The 17,639-nt window shown below is 43.1% G+C and overlaps 1 protein-coding gene across 1 annotated transcript in view; it reads left to right on the forward strand.

Annotated features, from left to right (window-relative positions):
- The window catches only part of LOC140597410 (piwi-like protein 1), a 130,872-nt gene extending 114,514 nt beyond the window's left edge, over window positions 1–16,358 (forward strand). The window contains exons 11-20 of the mRNA XM_072745669.1: window positions 89–206; window positions 582–696; window positions 1,171–1,358; window positions 2,513–2,585; window positions 4,700–4,900; window positions 5,040–5,143; window positions 7,767–7,837; window positions 8,236–8,392; window positions 10,991–11,205; window positions 16,231–16,358. Of these exons, the coding sequence (XP_072601770.1) occupies window positions 89–206; window positions 582–696; window positions 1,171–1,358; window positions 2,513–2,585; window positions 4,700–4,900; window positions 5,040–5,143; window positions 7,767–7,837; window positions 8,236–8,392; window positions 10,991–11,057 (1,094 nt within the window). The 3' untranslated portion in view covers window positions 11,058–11,205; window positions 16,231–16,358. The remainder of the gene's footprint in view (window positions 1–88; window positions 207–581; window positions 697–1,170; window positions 1,359–2,512; window positions 2,586–4,699; window positions 4,901–5,039; window positions 5,144–7,766; window positions 7,838–8,235; window positions 8,393–10,990; window positions 11,206–16,230) is intronic.
- The last annotated feature ends 1,281 nt before the right edge of the window (window positions 16,359–17,639 follow it).

A 17,639-nucleotide genomic window follows, 5' to 3' on the forward strand; every position in this document is an offset into this window, starting at 1 on the left:
TCTTCCTCTTCCAGATAAAATCATCAAGGCTTCTTCACATACATATTTATTCTTGCTTGTTTAGCTATATCTTCTTAACTTTTTAAAGGTCTATCAGATAAAATGCGAAAAGACTACAGGGTGATGAGAGACTTGGCTCTTCATATGAGGTTGGATCCAGAAAGAAGGCAGCACGAATTACGGAAACTGATGAATACTATACAAACGTAAGTCCTATTCTTCTCTCTGTGTCTTTGTGTGTGTGTCCTGAAGATGAGACCCGTGCAGAACTCTTGATATCTCAGATTCTCCAACTAAAAAACAACAGGTTGGAAGAAAACGACCTCTTGTGGGAACAACTCTATTTGTTCCATTGATGCAAAGTTAGAGGAGGTCTGGAGGGGAAGAACAAAATAGAAAGACCCTAAGCACAAATGTGAGAGAGGACATGATTTCAGAGTACTAGAAACCCTCTCTCTGCAACATGTCAATACAGAAGACAAACAACAAGGCATCTTAGATTAAAGGAGAATTTTGCAAATGGATCATCATTTTTGCTTATTTCCTTTGGTTCTATTCTGTGGAAATATTTTAACTTTCAGAAATAGGGAGGTACAACGGGAACTTCAACTCTGGGATTTGAAATTTGATACCAACTTCGTGTCCTTCTCGGGAAGGATCTTGAAAGAAGTAAGAATTTTTCAAGGAAGAAGAGCGGTAAGACAGCTTCAAAATGGTCATGTTCTAGTTACTCTTGCAGTCATTTGGGGCCAAATGAATAATAATGCAGAGGACCTAAGTCAGGTCAGTAACTCACTGCTCTCTCTTCTTGGGCTGTTTGTCCTTTCTCTAGGGGAGAGCGAGCAGGTGTTCAGTTAGAAAGCATGTAACATCCTTGGCATATAGTAAACTCTATAGTTTACCATGTTTGGAGTTGTGGACATCTCTCGTGGCAAAACAATCTGCCAAGTATATCCTTAAGAGTCAAATAGCTAGAATCCAAACAATCCAGAGTAACCCATGATAGAATCCCAGTATTACTTACCACTATCTTAAGGGAAGAGTATGTAATTCAGTTATGACCAAAGTTTAAAATTGTAACGTTTCAGTAGGAAGTAGCAAGAATTTGCAATAGAAAGGCTCTTTGTCGGTATTTCTTTAAAAATTGAAGTCTTATACTATGTCTTCCAGTTTGACTCCCATCCACAGTTTGCAGATTGGTCGAGAGAGACCAGAAGTGGACCCTTACTCAATGTGAAGTCACTAGATCATTGGCTAATACTCTATCCTACGAGAAATTATGGAGCGGCCTCATCCTTAGTACAGAGTCTACGGAAAGTCACACCCACCATGGGCATAGCTATGAGAGAGGCAAAAATGTAAGTAGAGCTGAAATTAAGATCTATAACAACCGATCTTCAAATCGGAGGTAAAGTGGAGTCAGATTATATTAAATTATAGGAATTGGTCACTGTATTAAAACCCTGGAGGTTTGTAAACAAAAAAGCCTAATCTATTCCAATTAACTGTAAAATAGGCTTTGGGGATATATAGTTTGTGGCTATTGGGATACATGCTGAGGAAGCCAAACATTGAACTTATTTTTGTTTTAAGAACAAACTTATCAGGGTACTTGGGTGGCTCAGTCAGTTAAGCATCTGACTCTTGGTTTTGGCTCAGATCCAGCTGGGTGCTCAGTGGAGAGTATGCTTAAGATTCACTCTCTGCCCCTCCCCTTATGTGTGCATTTTACCCCTACGCAAATAAGCTCAGGAGTTATGGAAACTGTCTGATGTACAGGCAGCAGGGCAAGATTTCTAACACGTGCTCAGACCTCCAACAGGACATGGGGTCATAAGAAAGAGCAATTACTGTTTGGTTGCTTTCTAACTATAATGGAAGATCCTCAAAGTATTATTTCTAACATGATGATGCTTCTAGGAAGATTTTTTGGGGATAATCCTCAATCAGACTAGGGAAATTCCTTTCTCATTTTAAAAATTTCTTTTCACATGAATGAATGTGGAATTCTATCAAATGCATTTTGTACTTTTTTTTTTTTACATTTAATCTGCAATTATTTTTCCTATAATTCACCACACTAACTGTTTCTTTTTCTGAAGATTGCATTTCAGGCTTACTGTCACCCTAGGCCCATGGTATTCTACTTTTTTTTTTTATGATTTTTAATTTACTTATCTGATAGAGAATGAGAGCTATCACAGGAGGAGAGAAAGAGAAAGAGGCACTGAGCAGGGAGCCTGATATTCTAATATCATTGCTACTTTCAAGTTATTCTTTGGTTTTTGAACGTATATGATTTAATGATTTTACTCTGTCAATGGGACACCTGAGTGGCTCAGCGGTTTAGCTCTCGCTCAAATAAGTAAATCTTTCATGACCATTAGTTAAAAGTAGTTTTTTTTTTTTTTTTAACATTGTACCTTGTTTTTATGTGGTGCTCCATTGGCTGCATAAAACGTTTGTTACATACTTAACTTTTGAATACAGATGATATATACTTATTTTCTAGGCTTGAAGTAAGTGATACAGTCCAGTCCTATACAACCGTCTTAGAAAATCATGTTTCCTCCAAAACACAGATGGTAAGTTTCTATTTGATAGCACTTCCTTTTTTTTTTTTTCAGATTTTATTTATTTATTCATACAGATGCAGATAGAGAGAGGCAGAGACACAGGCAGAGGGAGAAGCAGGCTCCATGCAGAGAGCACGACGTGGGACTCGATCCAGGGTCTCCAGGATCACACCCTGGGCTGCAGGCGGTGCTAAACCGTTACACCACCGGGGCTGCCCCCACCCTTTTTTTTTTTTTTTTTACAAAGATTTTATTTATTCATGAAAGAGACAGGAGAGACAGAAGCAGGCTCCATGCAGGGAGCCCGATGTAGGACTCCAGGATCATGCCCTGGGCCAAAGGCAGGTGCTATACCGCTGAGCCACTCAGGTGTCCCATTGACAGCAGCTTCCTGTCTTACCTTGTAGTGTTATAAATCTCATCTGTTAGATCTTGAGTGTCTACCACTCAAAATTAATCTCAAGTGCCCTTTCTTTGGCAGGGACTTGTCTTCAATTTCTGTCCTTTCCTGTCTCTGAGGCTGTCAGCCTGTTCATGGTCTCTGACCTTTCAGCCATGTTCACTGGAGAGTGGGCAAACACTTTGGGAGAAAGTGGCCTCAATTGCTGAGATCATCTCTCTGGGTCCCTACTTCTTTCCTGTCTTAACCTAATAACTCTTTATGACCTTGTTAGACTGCCTGAGCCCCAAACAGGCACAGTCCCTGTGTTTTCATCAGTTTGAACAGCTCTTCTTAGGAGGAGACTGGCCTATGCTATTCCAGAAGCTGAAATTGTAGGATGCATTAGCTGACCACTCTCTGAATACTCAGAAATCATCACAGAAAAAATTAGAATCTAGATTTTGCAATTGTACTTAAAAGCCTGACGTATTGAGCTATTGAAATATACATAAATACGTATATTTATATATGTGTATATATAAATAAATGGAGGTGTGTGTGTGTGTAATCTGTACCCAAAAGATTAGGTGCTTTAAGAAAAGCATATCTATAAGTTAGTTTAGCCTTCATCTTTAAGTGATCCCAACAGGCATGGAGAAATCCTAAGCCAATAATGGATTGGTGTCCTTTCAAACACACACATTGACTGCAGTCTATTACAATTAGAAATCATTAAATCATATACATTCAAAAACCAAAGAATAACTTGAAATTAGCAATGATATTAGAATATCAGGCTCCCTGCTCAGTGCCTCTTTCTCTTTCTCTCCTCCTGTGATAACTCTCATTCTCTATCAGATAAGTAAATTAAAAATCATAAAAAAAAAGTAGAATACCATGGGCCTAGGGTGACAGTAAGCCTGAAATGCAATCTTCAGAAAAAGAAAGTGTGGTGAATTATAGGAAAAATAATTGCAGATTAAATGTAAAAAAAAAAAAAAAGTACAAAATGCATTTGATAGAATTCCACATTCATTCATGTGAAATTTTTAAAATGAGAAAGGAATTTCCCTAGTCTGATTGAGGATTATCCCCAAAAAATCTTCCTAGAAGCATCATGTTAGAAATAATACATTGAGGATCTTCCATTATAGTTAGAAAGCAACCAAACAGTAATTGCTCTTTCTTATGACCCCATGTCCTGTTGGAGGTCTGAGCACGTGTTAGAAATCTTGCCCTGCTGCCTGTACATCAGACAGTTTCCATAACTCCTGAGCTTATTTGCTTAGGGGTAAAATGGGGATACTAGTCTTGATCTCAGTAGGTTATTGAAGAATTAACTGAGTCAAGTACAATGCTTGGCAAGTGCTCTCACATAGCACCCATCATGTAAGGGGTGACGTTCCTGATGATGGTACGTTTCAGTCTGTGCTTGTTAACCCTCTGTGTCAACTTCATGATAAACTCCTAGAAACAGAATAGCCAGGACGTAAAGACTTTGCAAGTGCAAGTGATTCATGCATATTGCCCATGCCTGGCTCCTAGGCTCTTTCCTCTTCCATATGCTCACCTTCGCCATTATTGAATGGAATGGGATTCCAGACCCTTTACCCTCCTGGGCCAGCTGTGGATTGAATGAACAGACTCTGTTCCTCCACCTAGGTAGTTTGCTTGACGTGACATCCACTTCTCCCATTACTGTGGTTTCATGTCCTCGGTAGTCTTGTTGCTTTCTTTCAAGGTCCTTTGCGTGCTGTCCAGTGAAAAGAAAGACCTGTATGATGGCATAAAACAATACCTGTGTGTCAAGTGTCCGACCCCAAGCCAGTGTGTCGTGGCACGGACCTTAGACAAACCCCAGACGCTGATGACCATTGCGACAAAGATTGCCCAGCAGATGAACTGCAAGATGGGAGGAGCCCTCTGGAAGGTGGAGACAGGAGTACGTTGGATTTCATTGCCTTCTCTTTATTTCACTTGTGTTCAGTGGAATTTAAGACTCAACCATCTTAAACGCAGTTGCTTAATTGTGCTTCTATTGTGTTCTAACTCAATGTCTTACCTTTTTTAAAAAATTTCAGTTACAGAATGCGATGTTCATTGGTATCGACTGTTTCCATGATATTGTAAATCGGCGGAAGTCAATTGCAGGCTTCGTGTCCAGCATCAATCAGGAATTGACGCAGTGAGTGGGCGTAGGCAGACATTGTGTAGATGGCAACTAGCTGTAGACCAAACAGGAGAGGTGGGCCTAACTAATGTTTGTTGACGAGGGCCATGGGCAGGGTATTCTCTTCCTCTTCTGGCAAAGTTATGCTCCAAATACATTTGATGTGGAAGGGTCTATATCATTTTTCTGTTGCTGCTTAACAGATGACGACAAACATGGCAGCTTAAGAGGACACTCCTGTGTCTGCGCATAGGTCTGTCAGGCAGCCATCAGGTTGGCCATGTTGGCCAAGCCACATTCTCCTCTGGAGGCTTGAGGTCCTATTGCAAGTGCACATCCTTGTGGTAGAATCTTTTTTTTGTTTTGTTTTTGTTTTTGGTAGATGAAGGACAGAGGTCCCCCTTTCCTTGCTGGCTGCCAGCTACAGGCCTGTTTCAGCTCCTGGGACTTCATCCATATTCCTTCTCGAATGCCCTGCTCCCCCAGAGCACACAGTCCTTGTTCTGCTTCAAATCTCTCTTCCCCCTTCTGCTATCTTGCTTTTTCAGGGGGTTATGAAATTAGATAAGGTCCATCTGGAAAATCTTCCCTAAAGCCAACTGTGACATAGGACATAATCACAGGGGCGATACAATAGTCACAGATTCCAAGCGTTAGATTTCTGCTCACTGGGGGCTCTGATGATCAGTGAGTCTCCCCATTAACACACGGGGAAGGACTCAGGCCCCACATGGGGAAGACAGACCTAGGAATACAATCAGAAGCCTATAGGTACAGGATCTGCTCTTCACAGATCTATATGTAATGGATCTGCCGAAGAACATATGCTTCCATATCTCATGCTTCTCCCTTGCTCCAGGGATACTTTTGTTTTCTGTGCTTAGAGTAGAACCTACCTTCAAAGGAGTTTGCACATTCTTCAGTTTAGTTTCTTGAGCATTAGCATGTGTATGACCATCACCAATCACTGTTATGCTTCCTGAGGATTTACTAGCCCCCTTGGTATAATTACAGAGTATTCTTTAAGGGGGTCCATTTTTATTTTCATGAATGGCATCAATTATTCCAGTCTAGTTCCAGTTCTAGTTTAATATAATATTGGTTTGCTTTTATGGTGGGAGGGCATGTGGAAAATAATGTTTCAATCATGGAAAGAAATTAAGCTCTCATTCGGTTCATTTTTAAATTTTTAATTCTTTTAAATTGGAGTTCAATTTGCCAACATAGAACACCCAGTGCTCATCCCGCCAAGTGTCCCCTCAGTGCCCATCACCCAGTCACCCCAACCCCCACCCACCTCCCTTTCCACTACCCCTCGTTTCCCAGAGTTAGGTGTCTCTCATGTTTTGTCACCCTCACTGAGATTTTCACTCATTTTCTCTCCTTTCCCTTTATTCCCTTTCATTAATTTTTATATTTCCCAAATGATTTCATCCAGTTCATAAATAATTTTGAACCCTTGCTTTTTTTTATGGTGAAAAAATTTATATTTAGATTTATAGTTGGCTGGACTCAGTTTAGATGATCCCAATTTTGTTGGCAACATCCAAAGCTCATAATCAGGAGCCAGTCGAACATATGCTTTCTTCTCTCCATCAGACCTGATCAAGGTGTTGACCTTCGCCACATCAGTGTCATAGAGCTTCTTTACAGCCTGTTTTATCTGGTGCTTATTGGCCTTGACATCCACAATGAGCACAAGTGTATTGTTGTCTTCTATTTTCTTCATGGCTGACTCAGTAGTTAAGGGGAACTTGATGGCATAGTGATCAAGCTTGTTTCTCCTGGGGGCTCTCTTTCGAGGATATTTGGGCTGCCTTTGGAGACACGGGGTCTTGGGTCATCGGAATGTAGGTGACGTGCAGATCTTTTTTTTTTTTTTTTTTGTGACTGCTCGCCTTTCACCACTTTCTTAGCTTTCAAAGCCTTTTCTTTGGCTTCAGCTTTGGGAGGGGCAGGGGCTTCCTTCTTCACCTTCGGCGCCATCTTCATGAAAGGGCGAACCCTTGCTTTTTGGCACAACATTTCCACTGCTCTGTTCTCAGCATTTGAACATACCATGATTTCATCTTGTAGACTGTAAATTCTGGGGAAAAAAAGCAGACAAATGTATTATATCATGTCAGGTCATTGCAATAGTTTGAAGCAATTAAAAAAACAGGGGATAGAAACTTGAGACCAGTATTGCTTGATCTGTTGGGAAGTGGTCAAGTAAAAATTACTGCTCCAAAGCAGGTGGTTCCCATAAAGCATGATTATGGATGAACCATTTTTTTAAGACCTCAGCTTGGAAGCAGGAATCTCCAGGAACACTGGCTATTTATTTTGGGTGTCCACCATGAGACGGCAGTAGTCCTGCACATTGAAAGTGCGTGTAATTTGTACCAATGTTAGTGAATGCTTCCATATTCCTATTTGTGTGCATTCACAATTTTAATAAATGCCTAGGGTACTGGAAGAGACCAATGCTTCGATCTCTGCAGAGGCATCAAAGAATGGATTCCTGATTGGATCTTCAGCTACTCATAGTGACTCCCCCCTCCCCGCCACCAGAGGTCCTAGATTAACTCAGGATGAAAAATAAGGGAATTTTTAAGACTCCTATCTCAAACTGACAGCTTATTTTTCTCCAAACAAGGTGGTTCTCTCAGTGCATTTTCCAGGAATCGGGGCAGGAGCTTGTGAACGGGCTTAAAACCTGCTTGGAAGGTTAGTGTCCCATCAAGATTGGTGTGCCTGACTCCATCTGGGTAGTTGTCTGCAAGTGAACACACTGTCCCCCCGGAGACGTCTGGCAATGCCTAGAGATGCGCTCCATTGTAACAGCTGGGATGGAGGTGCTACTGGCCTCCAACTAGCGGGTAGAGACCAGGCATGCTACAGAAGACAGCAACACCCATTCTGCCCCCACAAAGAATTATCTGGCTCAGAATTTCTGTAGTGGTGCTGTTGAGAAATGCTGAGCTCACGTGAAGACCAAAAGGCAGTGAATGTGTCCTGGAGGCTACAGGATTGAAAGAACATGAACCTAGAAGCTGTTACAAATAGCAGTGGCCAGTTGGTTCTGAGTTACGGCTTATTCACCCATGTTTCTGGTTTCCTTCCAGCTGCCCTGAAGCTCTGGTGTAAACATAATCAGTTTCTACCACAAGCTATCATTGTGTATCGGGATGGAGTTGGGGATGGTCAGCTTCAAGCACTGATGGATCATGAAGTCCCACAGATTGAGTCCTCCTTAAGATCTGTGTACCCTAAAGACTCTGGGTATATAAATTGTAAAGTGCAGATTTTGTAAACTCTACATTTCAGTCTCTGAAAGGAATATCACAGTTATGATCTGTGAATTAAGAGAGAGAACATGGCACAGAGGGCATCAGTTGCTGGATGGGGAATTCATTCTTTGACTTTCTGGTCCACACCCAAGTCAGAGGACAGAGCAGAACTAAAACGTTCCTGATTGTGTTCTCCCCCATGGAACCGCCTAAGAACCTGTTCCTTTTTTTCTAATCTCCCTGCAAGCCTTGATGTAGGAGGGCTTGTTAAGGTCAGGTACTTATTAAAATCCATAAACACAGCCTGGTGATGGTTTGTGTTTAGGCAACTTCTTTATTCTGGAGTTTTGTAGGTCCTGGGGCTGGGGAATGCCTCTCCTCTGCCTCCTCTGCTTGTCACTGGGGCCTGGTTCCCACCACAGATAGGAGCAGCCCCAACCTTGTGAGGAAGTTCCTCCCCCTAAGATGTGAGTGGCTGTAAATAGAAACCTCTCTTACTGCTTAGGTCAAGCTCATGGAGCTAGGACAGTAAAGTTGGTGTGTGGGGGGACTATACCTTCCACAGATTCTTCTGAAGGAATCCTGTGTGTGTGGTGCTTCAAGTAGTTTGCGTGATCCTAAATAAAGCTGACTTTTTTGAAAAACAAACTTGAATTTTGGGGAATGACAGGTTTCATGGACTAACCTCCTGAATCAGTTTGGATTAGGCCCGTTACAAAAAAAAAAAACAACAAATTTCAGATGGATGGAAGATAGCAGAGTAGAGGTCCTCATGTCAGCTGGTCCCCCAAAATTAGCTACATAACTATCAAGCCATCCTGAACACCAATGAAATCAAGCCGAGTTGTAAGCAAGAATGGCTGAGTCTACAAATAGAAAAGTGAAAAAATGAAGTGGAGTGTGGAGAAGTAAAACGGAAAGGGATATATCAGAGGATAATGGGTGGGGTGGGGGAGGGAGCACGTGTAAGCCAACTTTAGGAAAGTGAAAGTTCAAATCTGGGCCCTTCAAAGTGTGCTCCTCTAGAGATGTCCCTGCCTGAAAGGGACTCATTGGTGAAAGGGTGCAGAACCACAGGTCAGTGCAGGGTGGCCGGGTCTCAATATTCCTGGAGGCCAGAAAGCATCCAGGTGCCTGAGCCAGCAGAGTTCCCAAGTACTGGTTCAGGGAAATGGCTTCAGATGAGCAAGCCTGCGAGAATGTTCAGTTTGTGGTGCCATCAACCACGATCTCCCGCCGGGCCAGGTGACCCCCGTCCACGTTGGGTCCATACAAGGGCCTGGAACACAGCCTGCACCTTCCTCTGGGAGAGGCAGAGTGGGTCAGCATTGGCCCGGTTGAACGTTCTCCTTGTGGGGGGCCAGCAACCACAGAAAGGGACACACCTCCCGTTCCTCCAGGAAGAGGGGGGGAGGGCAAGAGCGGCAAAGACTGCCTGAGGAAACCTAAACATTGCACATTTCCACGTCCCCCCAGGTCCCCTAGGGGAGAAATGGAGTAGGCAGGCACCATCGGAGTCTGCAGATTGGTCAATCACCACATCGCTCATCTCTGGGGCTGGAGATCGGGGTGTGGTCTTTTTGCCTCTCACCCCCCCAAAAAGACATGAAAGGTTTCAGGGAACAAAACCCTCACAGAGCAAACAGCCTGGCCCCCTGACAAGGTCGGTGCAACACCACCCAGGCACACACACCTGAGAATCTGTGCAGCAGGCCCTTCCTGGGAGGATCAGCTGGAAGGACAGGTGACCAGCACATTTCCTGACCAAACAGAAGTGGAACCTCCAGCACTGGGGAACATAGCACAGCAACTCAAGGTTTTCCTTGTATGATTCGGTTTTCTTTCAAGATACAGTCATCCTCTATTTTTTCCTTTATTCTCATCTCACCTAGTTTCTTGTTTTATCAAGTCTTCTTTTTGGAATCTTTTCTTTTTTAACTTTTATATTTTATTTATTTATTTATTTATTTATTTATTTATTTATTTATTTATTTTAACTTTTATATTTTAATGATGTATTTTATTAAAAAGATTTTATTTATTTATTTATTCATGAGAGACAGAGAGAGAGGAAGAGACACAGGCAGAGGGAGAAGCGGGCTCCATGCAGGGAGCCCAACGTGGGACTCGATTCCGGGTCTCCAAGATCAGGCCCTGGGCCAAAGGCAGGCACCAAACCGCTGAGCCACCCAGGCGCCCCTAATGACATATTTTAATATTACTTGAGAAATGGACAGAGCAAAGGGGCAGACATTTCTCGAAAGAGGACCTACACGTGGCCAAAAGGCACGGGAAAGAATGCTCCACAACACCTGTGAACAGGAAAATACAATTCAAAAGCACAATGAGGTACCACGTTACACTGGTGAGAATGGCTAAATTTAACAACTAACGTTAGCAAGGATGTGGAGAAAGGGAGAAAGGGGAACCTTCCGGCCCTGCTGATGGGAAGGAAACTGGAGCAGCCACTCTGGAAAACAGTGCGAGGGTCCTCAGGCAGCTTAAAATAGAGTTTATGATACAAACTCTACTTATCTAACACTTTGTGATACAAAGTGTCTCCTCTCAAATACCACCCTTGTCTCCCCAGATGCACCCCTGTCTACAGAGCAGAAGTTGGTTGCTGTGCAGCTGCATTCACTTTGAAAGCACTATGAGGATACACGTTGCCCTGGTGACGGGAAACACCTCTGCCTTTCTTCCCACCTATCACTCTTTGAGCTGAGTGAGTGAGGAGTGAGGAGGTGATCAGCTCTCTACCTGGCGTTGTGACAATGGGCAATCTCAATTCTTTACACTGCGATGGTATGTTCCTAAAGATCTGAATGCTCTTTGCTACCAACTGGATGGTTAACTCTTTCTCTGACTATATTTCTCATTGTTTAGAGTTTCCTCTCCCCAAATTGTCATGCAGAGTTATATGTACGCGTTTTCGTTTGTTCTATTGCTCCATTTCTGTTTTTCGTTATTCTGCCAATCTAACTGCCTTGAATATTGTGCCTCCGTTTTGAAAAAATGTCTTACTCCCTATTATATCCTGCAGCCCTCATTTGTCATCACGAAGGACCTCACAGGGGGAAATATGGCCACGTCTATTTTCAGGTTTTGTTAGTGTCCAAAATTACATATTCAAAGTATTCATTTCAGAAATTAAGTGTGAATCCAGTTGATATGGAGGATACTTGTCATTGTTTATCAATGCTTTACAATGTCTTCCTTGCGTTTTTTCCCAAAATGGGGATCGAGTTCCGTATTTGCAGGGGCACGTTGCTACCTTCATCTGAATGGTTGCCCAAAAGTCAGCCTGTGAATGAGTGTCTCTGATTCCATTTATGCCCCAAACACACATTTCCTGTTACCCTTTGGGCATTTTCCAAAATTACACTTTATAGAGAGATCAATTTTATGCTATCCCTCATCCCATTCCTCCCCTCTTAAGGTGTAAGCATGGTGAATATATAATATTATTCTCAGGTATGCAACAAATAGCCAGTCTTTCTACTTGCGTGGATAATTGGTTAATAAACTAATGACTGAGAGATAACCATGTAAACACTTATTAGTCATTCTCAAAGAAAAATAGGTGATGCACACACTTGAGTAGAGAAAGTAAATTTTACAGATGTGGAGAATGGGAAGCATTTGCACCTAGGAATGTCGCTTGAAAACAGAGACTTCATTAGAGTTGTTTTCATATAACGTCTTACTCAGTTCTCCTAAACTGCCCTCCAGAACTCTGTCCAAAAGCTAAGCTGTGGTTTATCCGAGGACATGCCAAGGTCACCAGGCACTGTTTTGAGGCACGTATATTAGTGTGAGGAATAATTAATGCACAGTGACCTTGTCTCACACGTTTTAAAACACAAGAGTTGATACTAGTGACTCTACTTTCCTGCACACTACTATGCATCACATTTGATGTGCTGATCATGACTCAGGAATTGGAACGTCATGCAGGATAGTCAGGATAGATCAAGAGTCCCAAGAGTATATTCGGGGAGGAAGCAAATAGCTTTTTTTTTTTTTCTCAAGGCCTCTAATTCTGTGAATACTAAATGGTGTTAAGGTAAAATACTTGTATTTAGGCAAAGCCAGTTTGTGTTACAAGGCAATGGTCTGGGAAGTCAGATTCCCAGGGTTCAATCCAGCTCTGGAACTTGGGAAATGTGAGATGTCAGACAGGATATTTAGCTTCTACTTAACCTTCCTGATCACTATCCATACCTTTGTTCATTCAATGCTCATCAAACACATATGTGATGTTTTGTTGACACTCCCTCCTCCTCAGGTGGGGAAACAGAGACACAGTGATGAAGTTCATGAACTCTGAATTAAGGAGCCAGGATATGAATCCAAGCTTAGAGTCCCAAAACTCATATTCTAATTAGTGAACTAAACTGAAATGATGACTCAGGCATGGAGTCATTGGTTACTATGCATCTGTATGTCAGAAAGGACCTGTGCAAAGGGAAATCTCAGCACTGTCTACCATTATGAGGTCACCTCCATGCTTACATAGCCCAGGGAAGCTCTTGAGCCGTGGTGGTACAGATCCTGCCATAGTCACTAGTAGGAAAAGGACATAGGAGGCTGGTCAATTCCAAGTCATAGTTCTGGTCAGTTAAAGCATGATTATGGTCAGCTTAAAGCTATGATAGTGGTAGGTGCAAAGCCATGGTTGTGGTCGGTTTGCAGATTCTGAGGGTTTGGAGGCACCATTAGATAACCTGGTCAAAGTCTGTCAGTGCTGAGCACGTGACCTCGATCCGCTGAGAATCGAGGAGTTTCTTTCATGGTATATGATGGCATTGTCTGTATGATGAGTGCTAGTAATGGTGAAATGAGAGCCTACCCCTGGGACAATGAAGATCAGATCAAGGGCCAGGTTATGGTTAGCTTGGTATCCATTCCCTGCTCATTGCTATTTGCTTGTACAGCTGAGATACAGAGCTGACCAGTGCCCGACCATCAGTGTCATGGCATGGTCTGACCTCAGGCCATGGCACACATAAAATACAATAAGAATTGGAAGCAGAGTGGAGACTGCCCGGCTGGCTCATTAGTGGAGAATGCGACTCTTGATCTAGAGTCATGTGTCTAGTCTATGTTGAGCATGCAGCCGTCTTAAGGAAAAAAAAATGATGACACACATGTGGTAGTATGTCTAATAACACATTCACCCTGAGGCCTAAAACATGCTTGAATGTCATGAATTCACATTAACTGTTCAACATGTTTGGTCAGTTGAAGAGAAGCTACTTCTTGGCAGAGCCCTCATGGGACAGTATGTTTGGAAAATCCTGGGTTGTGAGTCCGCTTGGGAGAAGTCCACTGGTCACTGAGGGCAAGTCCACTGGTGCCCAGGAAGGCTTTATGGGAACCAGATGGCAGTGTGAGCGCTGGGGGAAGATAACCACAGTTGGGCTTCCCGTTGCCATTTCCAAGAGCTTGACTTGGGGGCAACTGCTTTGTGTTTTGGGTGAGGGATTGAAACCGGGAGGTGGATGGCTGCGTTAGGATGTGAACTTTACTCTTGGCTCAGGCAGTCCCCCTTGTTGTGGAATGTCTTGCACAGGGAACTTAGGGCAGGAGGATTTGAGAAAGAGACAGCCCTTGGTTCAGGGGTTCAGAGCATGATCTCCGGGACCCTAGGCAGATCTCAAGTGTTCAGGGACCTCTCTCCCCAGGGAACCAACTCATGTCCTGTCTCAGACCCCTTCCTCATCAGTATTGTAATTTTTGGCAAGTCGTCAACACTATTCACTGTGTTCTCAATGACTATGTTGTTCTGTTTTGCATATTGTCTCATCAAAAGAAAGGTATGTCCCCACACAGTGTCTGCTAGCGAATTTCTTGTTGTTCTTTGACAGTAAGGGCATTTGATATCCTCTAATCTCTTCCTGATTTCAAGCATATAATACGGCGTTGCTTATGACAGGCCCTTGGTTGCAGATAGAATTCCAGAACACATTGAATTTGTATCATTGAAGCTTTGTATCCGATCAGCAACATTTCCCCCTTTGTACCTCCTTCTAGCTCCTATTCTCTTTCCTGATGCTGTGTGTTGACTGTGCCAGGTGCACATATAAGTGCCATCATGCAGTATTTAATTTACATGGCCATGCATGTCATCACAATTCTTGAGGTTTCCTTCCCCTTAACTTGCGATAATATTTCATTGTAGAGATAGACTAATCTTTTTATCCTTTTGTTCATCAATGGACATGAAGTTGTTTCTTTTTTTTGGGTGTGCTGAAAGGTGCTGAAAACACTGTGCAGAATCTCTGCGAAATTCAGCTTTCAATATTTTCTGAACTACTTGCCAAAACTCAGATTGCAAGAATATACGTCAGACCTTTTTAAATATTTGGAGGGGTGAGACTCCACATTGTGTTTCATTGACAATTTATCAGTTTATATTCTCAGGAACCTTAAGCATATGGCAACTCCAAAGCCTTTCTGCATTGCATGCTCACTCAGGTTTCTCTGCAAGGCAAATCACCAGTAATAAGATCAAAGTTTGACCTCTGATAAGGTTATCACTCATTTTCAATGCTCTTCTAACAACTGCACCAGTTCACATTCCCACCTACAGTGCAACAGGGTTCCCCTTTGTCCGCATCCTCTCCAACATTTGTGGTTTCCTGTCTTGTGACTTTTCCCCATTATCACTGGTGTGCGGTGGTATCTAATTGTGGTTTGGATCTGTAGTTCTTTGATGGCCAGCAATGCGGGGCATCTTCTCATGTGCTTGTTGGCCGAGTCTCTGTCTTCCTCTGTGAAATTTCTGTGGGTGTCTTTTCCCGGTTTCATGATCAGATTGTATGTTTCTTTGCTCTTGAGTTGAGTATGTTCTTTATAGACCTTGGATAAGAGCGCGCTATCTGAGCGGTCGTTTGCAAATATCTTCTCCCGTTCTGTAGGTTGTCTTTTACTTTTGTGAACTGTTTCTTTTGCTATGCAGAAGCTTTCGATCTGGGTGAAGTCCCAATAATTCCTTGTTGCTTTTGTTTCTCTAGCCTTGGCGGACGTATCTTGCGAGATGTTGCTGTGGCCAAGTTGAAAAAGGGTGTTGCCTCTTGTCGCCTCTCGGATTTGGATGGATTCTTGTCTCACATTTAGATCTTTCATCCTTTTTGAGTTTATCTTTGTGTGTGATGTCAGAGAATGGCCTGGGATCCTTCTTCTGCATGTGGATGTCCAATATTCCCAGCACCATTTATTGAAGAGACTGTTTTTTTTCCAGGGGGAGTCTTTCCTGCTTTCCCGAATATTAGTTGACCATAAAGTTGAGGGTCCACTTCTGGATTCGCTATTTGGTTCCATTGATCTATGGGTCTGTTTTTGTGCCACAACCACACTGTCTTGATGGCCACGGCTTTGTAGAGCAACCAAAAATCTGGCATTGTGATGCCCCCAGCTATGAACTTCATTTTGAAAAGTCCCCTGTCTCTTTGGGGTCTTTTCCGGTTCCACACTAGAATCTTAAGATGGTTTGTTCCAACTCTCTGAAGAAAGTCCATGGTATTTTGATAGGGATTGCGTGAAATGTGTAAATTGCCCTGGGTAGCATGGACATATTCACAATATTAATTCTTCCTCTCCATGAGCATGGAACATTTTTCCTTCTCTTTATGCCTTCCTCGATTTCCTTCAGGAACGTTCTGTGTTGTTTAGGGTACAGATCCTTTACGTCTTTGGATAGGTTTATTCCTGGGTAGCTTATGCTTTTGGGTGCAGTTGTAAATGGGATTGACTCCTTAATTTTCGAGGCTCTTCTAACAACAACCTGTCAGTCAACAGCTCTTTCTATGTCCATTTATTTCCCAGGATCTGCTGTGGAAACCACAGGAACAGAACCTAGCACACAATCTGGAGACCTCCGCCCTCAACAACAGCTGAAAATATACACCCTCTACCGAAGCAGGGAACTGGACTCCCAAACAGAGATCCCAGAGGGTAACATGAAAATTGATTCATTAAATAATAGCCTCAAGAAATCTTGTCCTAGGGGCACCTGGGTGTTTCTGTCAGCTAAGTCTCTGCCTCCGGGGTTTCAGCTCTGGTCATGACATCAAGGTCATCAGATTCACCCATATTCAGCATGGAGGCTGCTTCGTATTCTCTCTTCCTTTCCCTCTGCCCCTCTCCTCTTTACACTTGCTCTTTTGCTCTCTCCACACACGCAAAACAGAATCATTATTCAGTTTTGCTCGGGGTGCCATCGTAGAGACAGACCTCCTAAGCCGTATTCTTTATGTTTCATGTGTCCACATCTTAACTTGAAAGGTCAGTCATTAGTTTGTGGCCAAAATTGTGAAATCGCATTGAGAACCCTAATTTGGTCCGGTTTCATGGGAGGGGTTGTGAGCTAACATTTGGACATACTAGTCCGTGTTAAGTTTTAGCAAAATGTTTTCTGTTTTTACATTTTTTTATTAGAGTTCAATTTTCCAGCTTATAGCATAACACCCAGTGCTCATCCCGCCAAGTGCCCCCATCAGTGCCCATCACCCGGTCACCCCAACTACCCACCCACCTCCGCTTCCACTACCCCTTGTTCAGTTCCCAGAGATCGGTGTGTCTCCTGTTTTGTCACCCTCACTGATATATTCCCTCATTTTCGCCATTCCCTTTATTGCCTTTCACTAGTTTTTATATTCCCCAAATGAATGAGACCATATCAAGTTTGTCCTTTTCCGATGGACTTATTTCACTCAGCATAAGTCCCTCCAGGTGCGTCCGCGTCGGGGCAAATGGTGGGTATTTGTCGTTTCTCACGGCTGAGTAATATTCCATTGTAGCCGTGGACCACATCGTCTTTATCCATTCATCTCTCGAAGGACTCCGAGACTCCTTCCACAGTTTGGCTATTGTGGACATTGCTGCCATAAACATCGGGGTGCAGGTGTCCCCGCGTTTCACCACATCTGCAGCTTTGGGGTGAATCCCCAGCAGTACAATTGCTGGGCCAGAGGGAAGATCTGTTCTTAACTCTTTGGGGAACCTCCACACAGTTTTCCGGAGTGGCTGCACCAGTTCACATTCCCACCTACAGTGCAAGAGGGTTCCCCCTTGTCCGCGTCCTCTCCAACATTTGTTGTTTCCTGTCTTGTGACTTCCCCATTCCCACTGGTGTGAGGTGATATCACATGGGGGTTTGGATCTGTAGTTTCCTGATGGCCAGCGATGCGGGCCATATTCTCATGTGCTTGTTGGCCGTTTCTCTGTCTTCCCCT

Source organism: Vulpes vulpes, unplaced genomic scaffold, assembly GCF_048418805.1.
Source record: "Vulpes vulpes isolate BD-2025 unplaced genomic scaffold, VulVul3 u000000663, whole genome shotgun sequence".
Taxonomy (NCBI): domain Eukaryota; kingdom Metazoa; phylum Chordata; class Mammalia; order Carnivora; family Canidae; genus Vulpes; species Vulpes vulpes.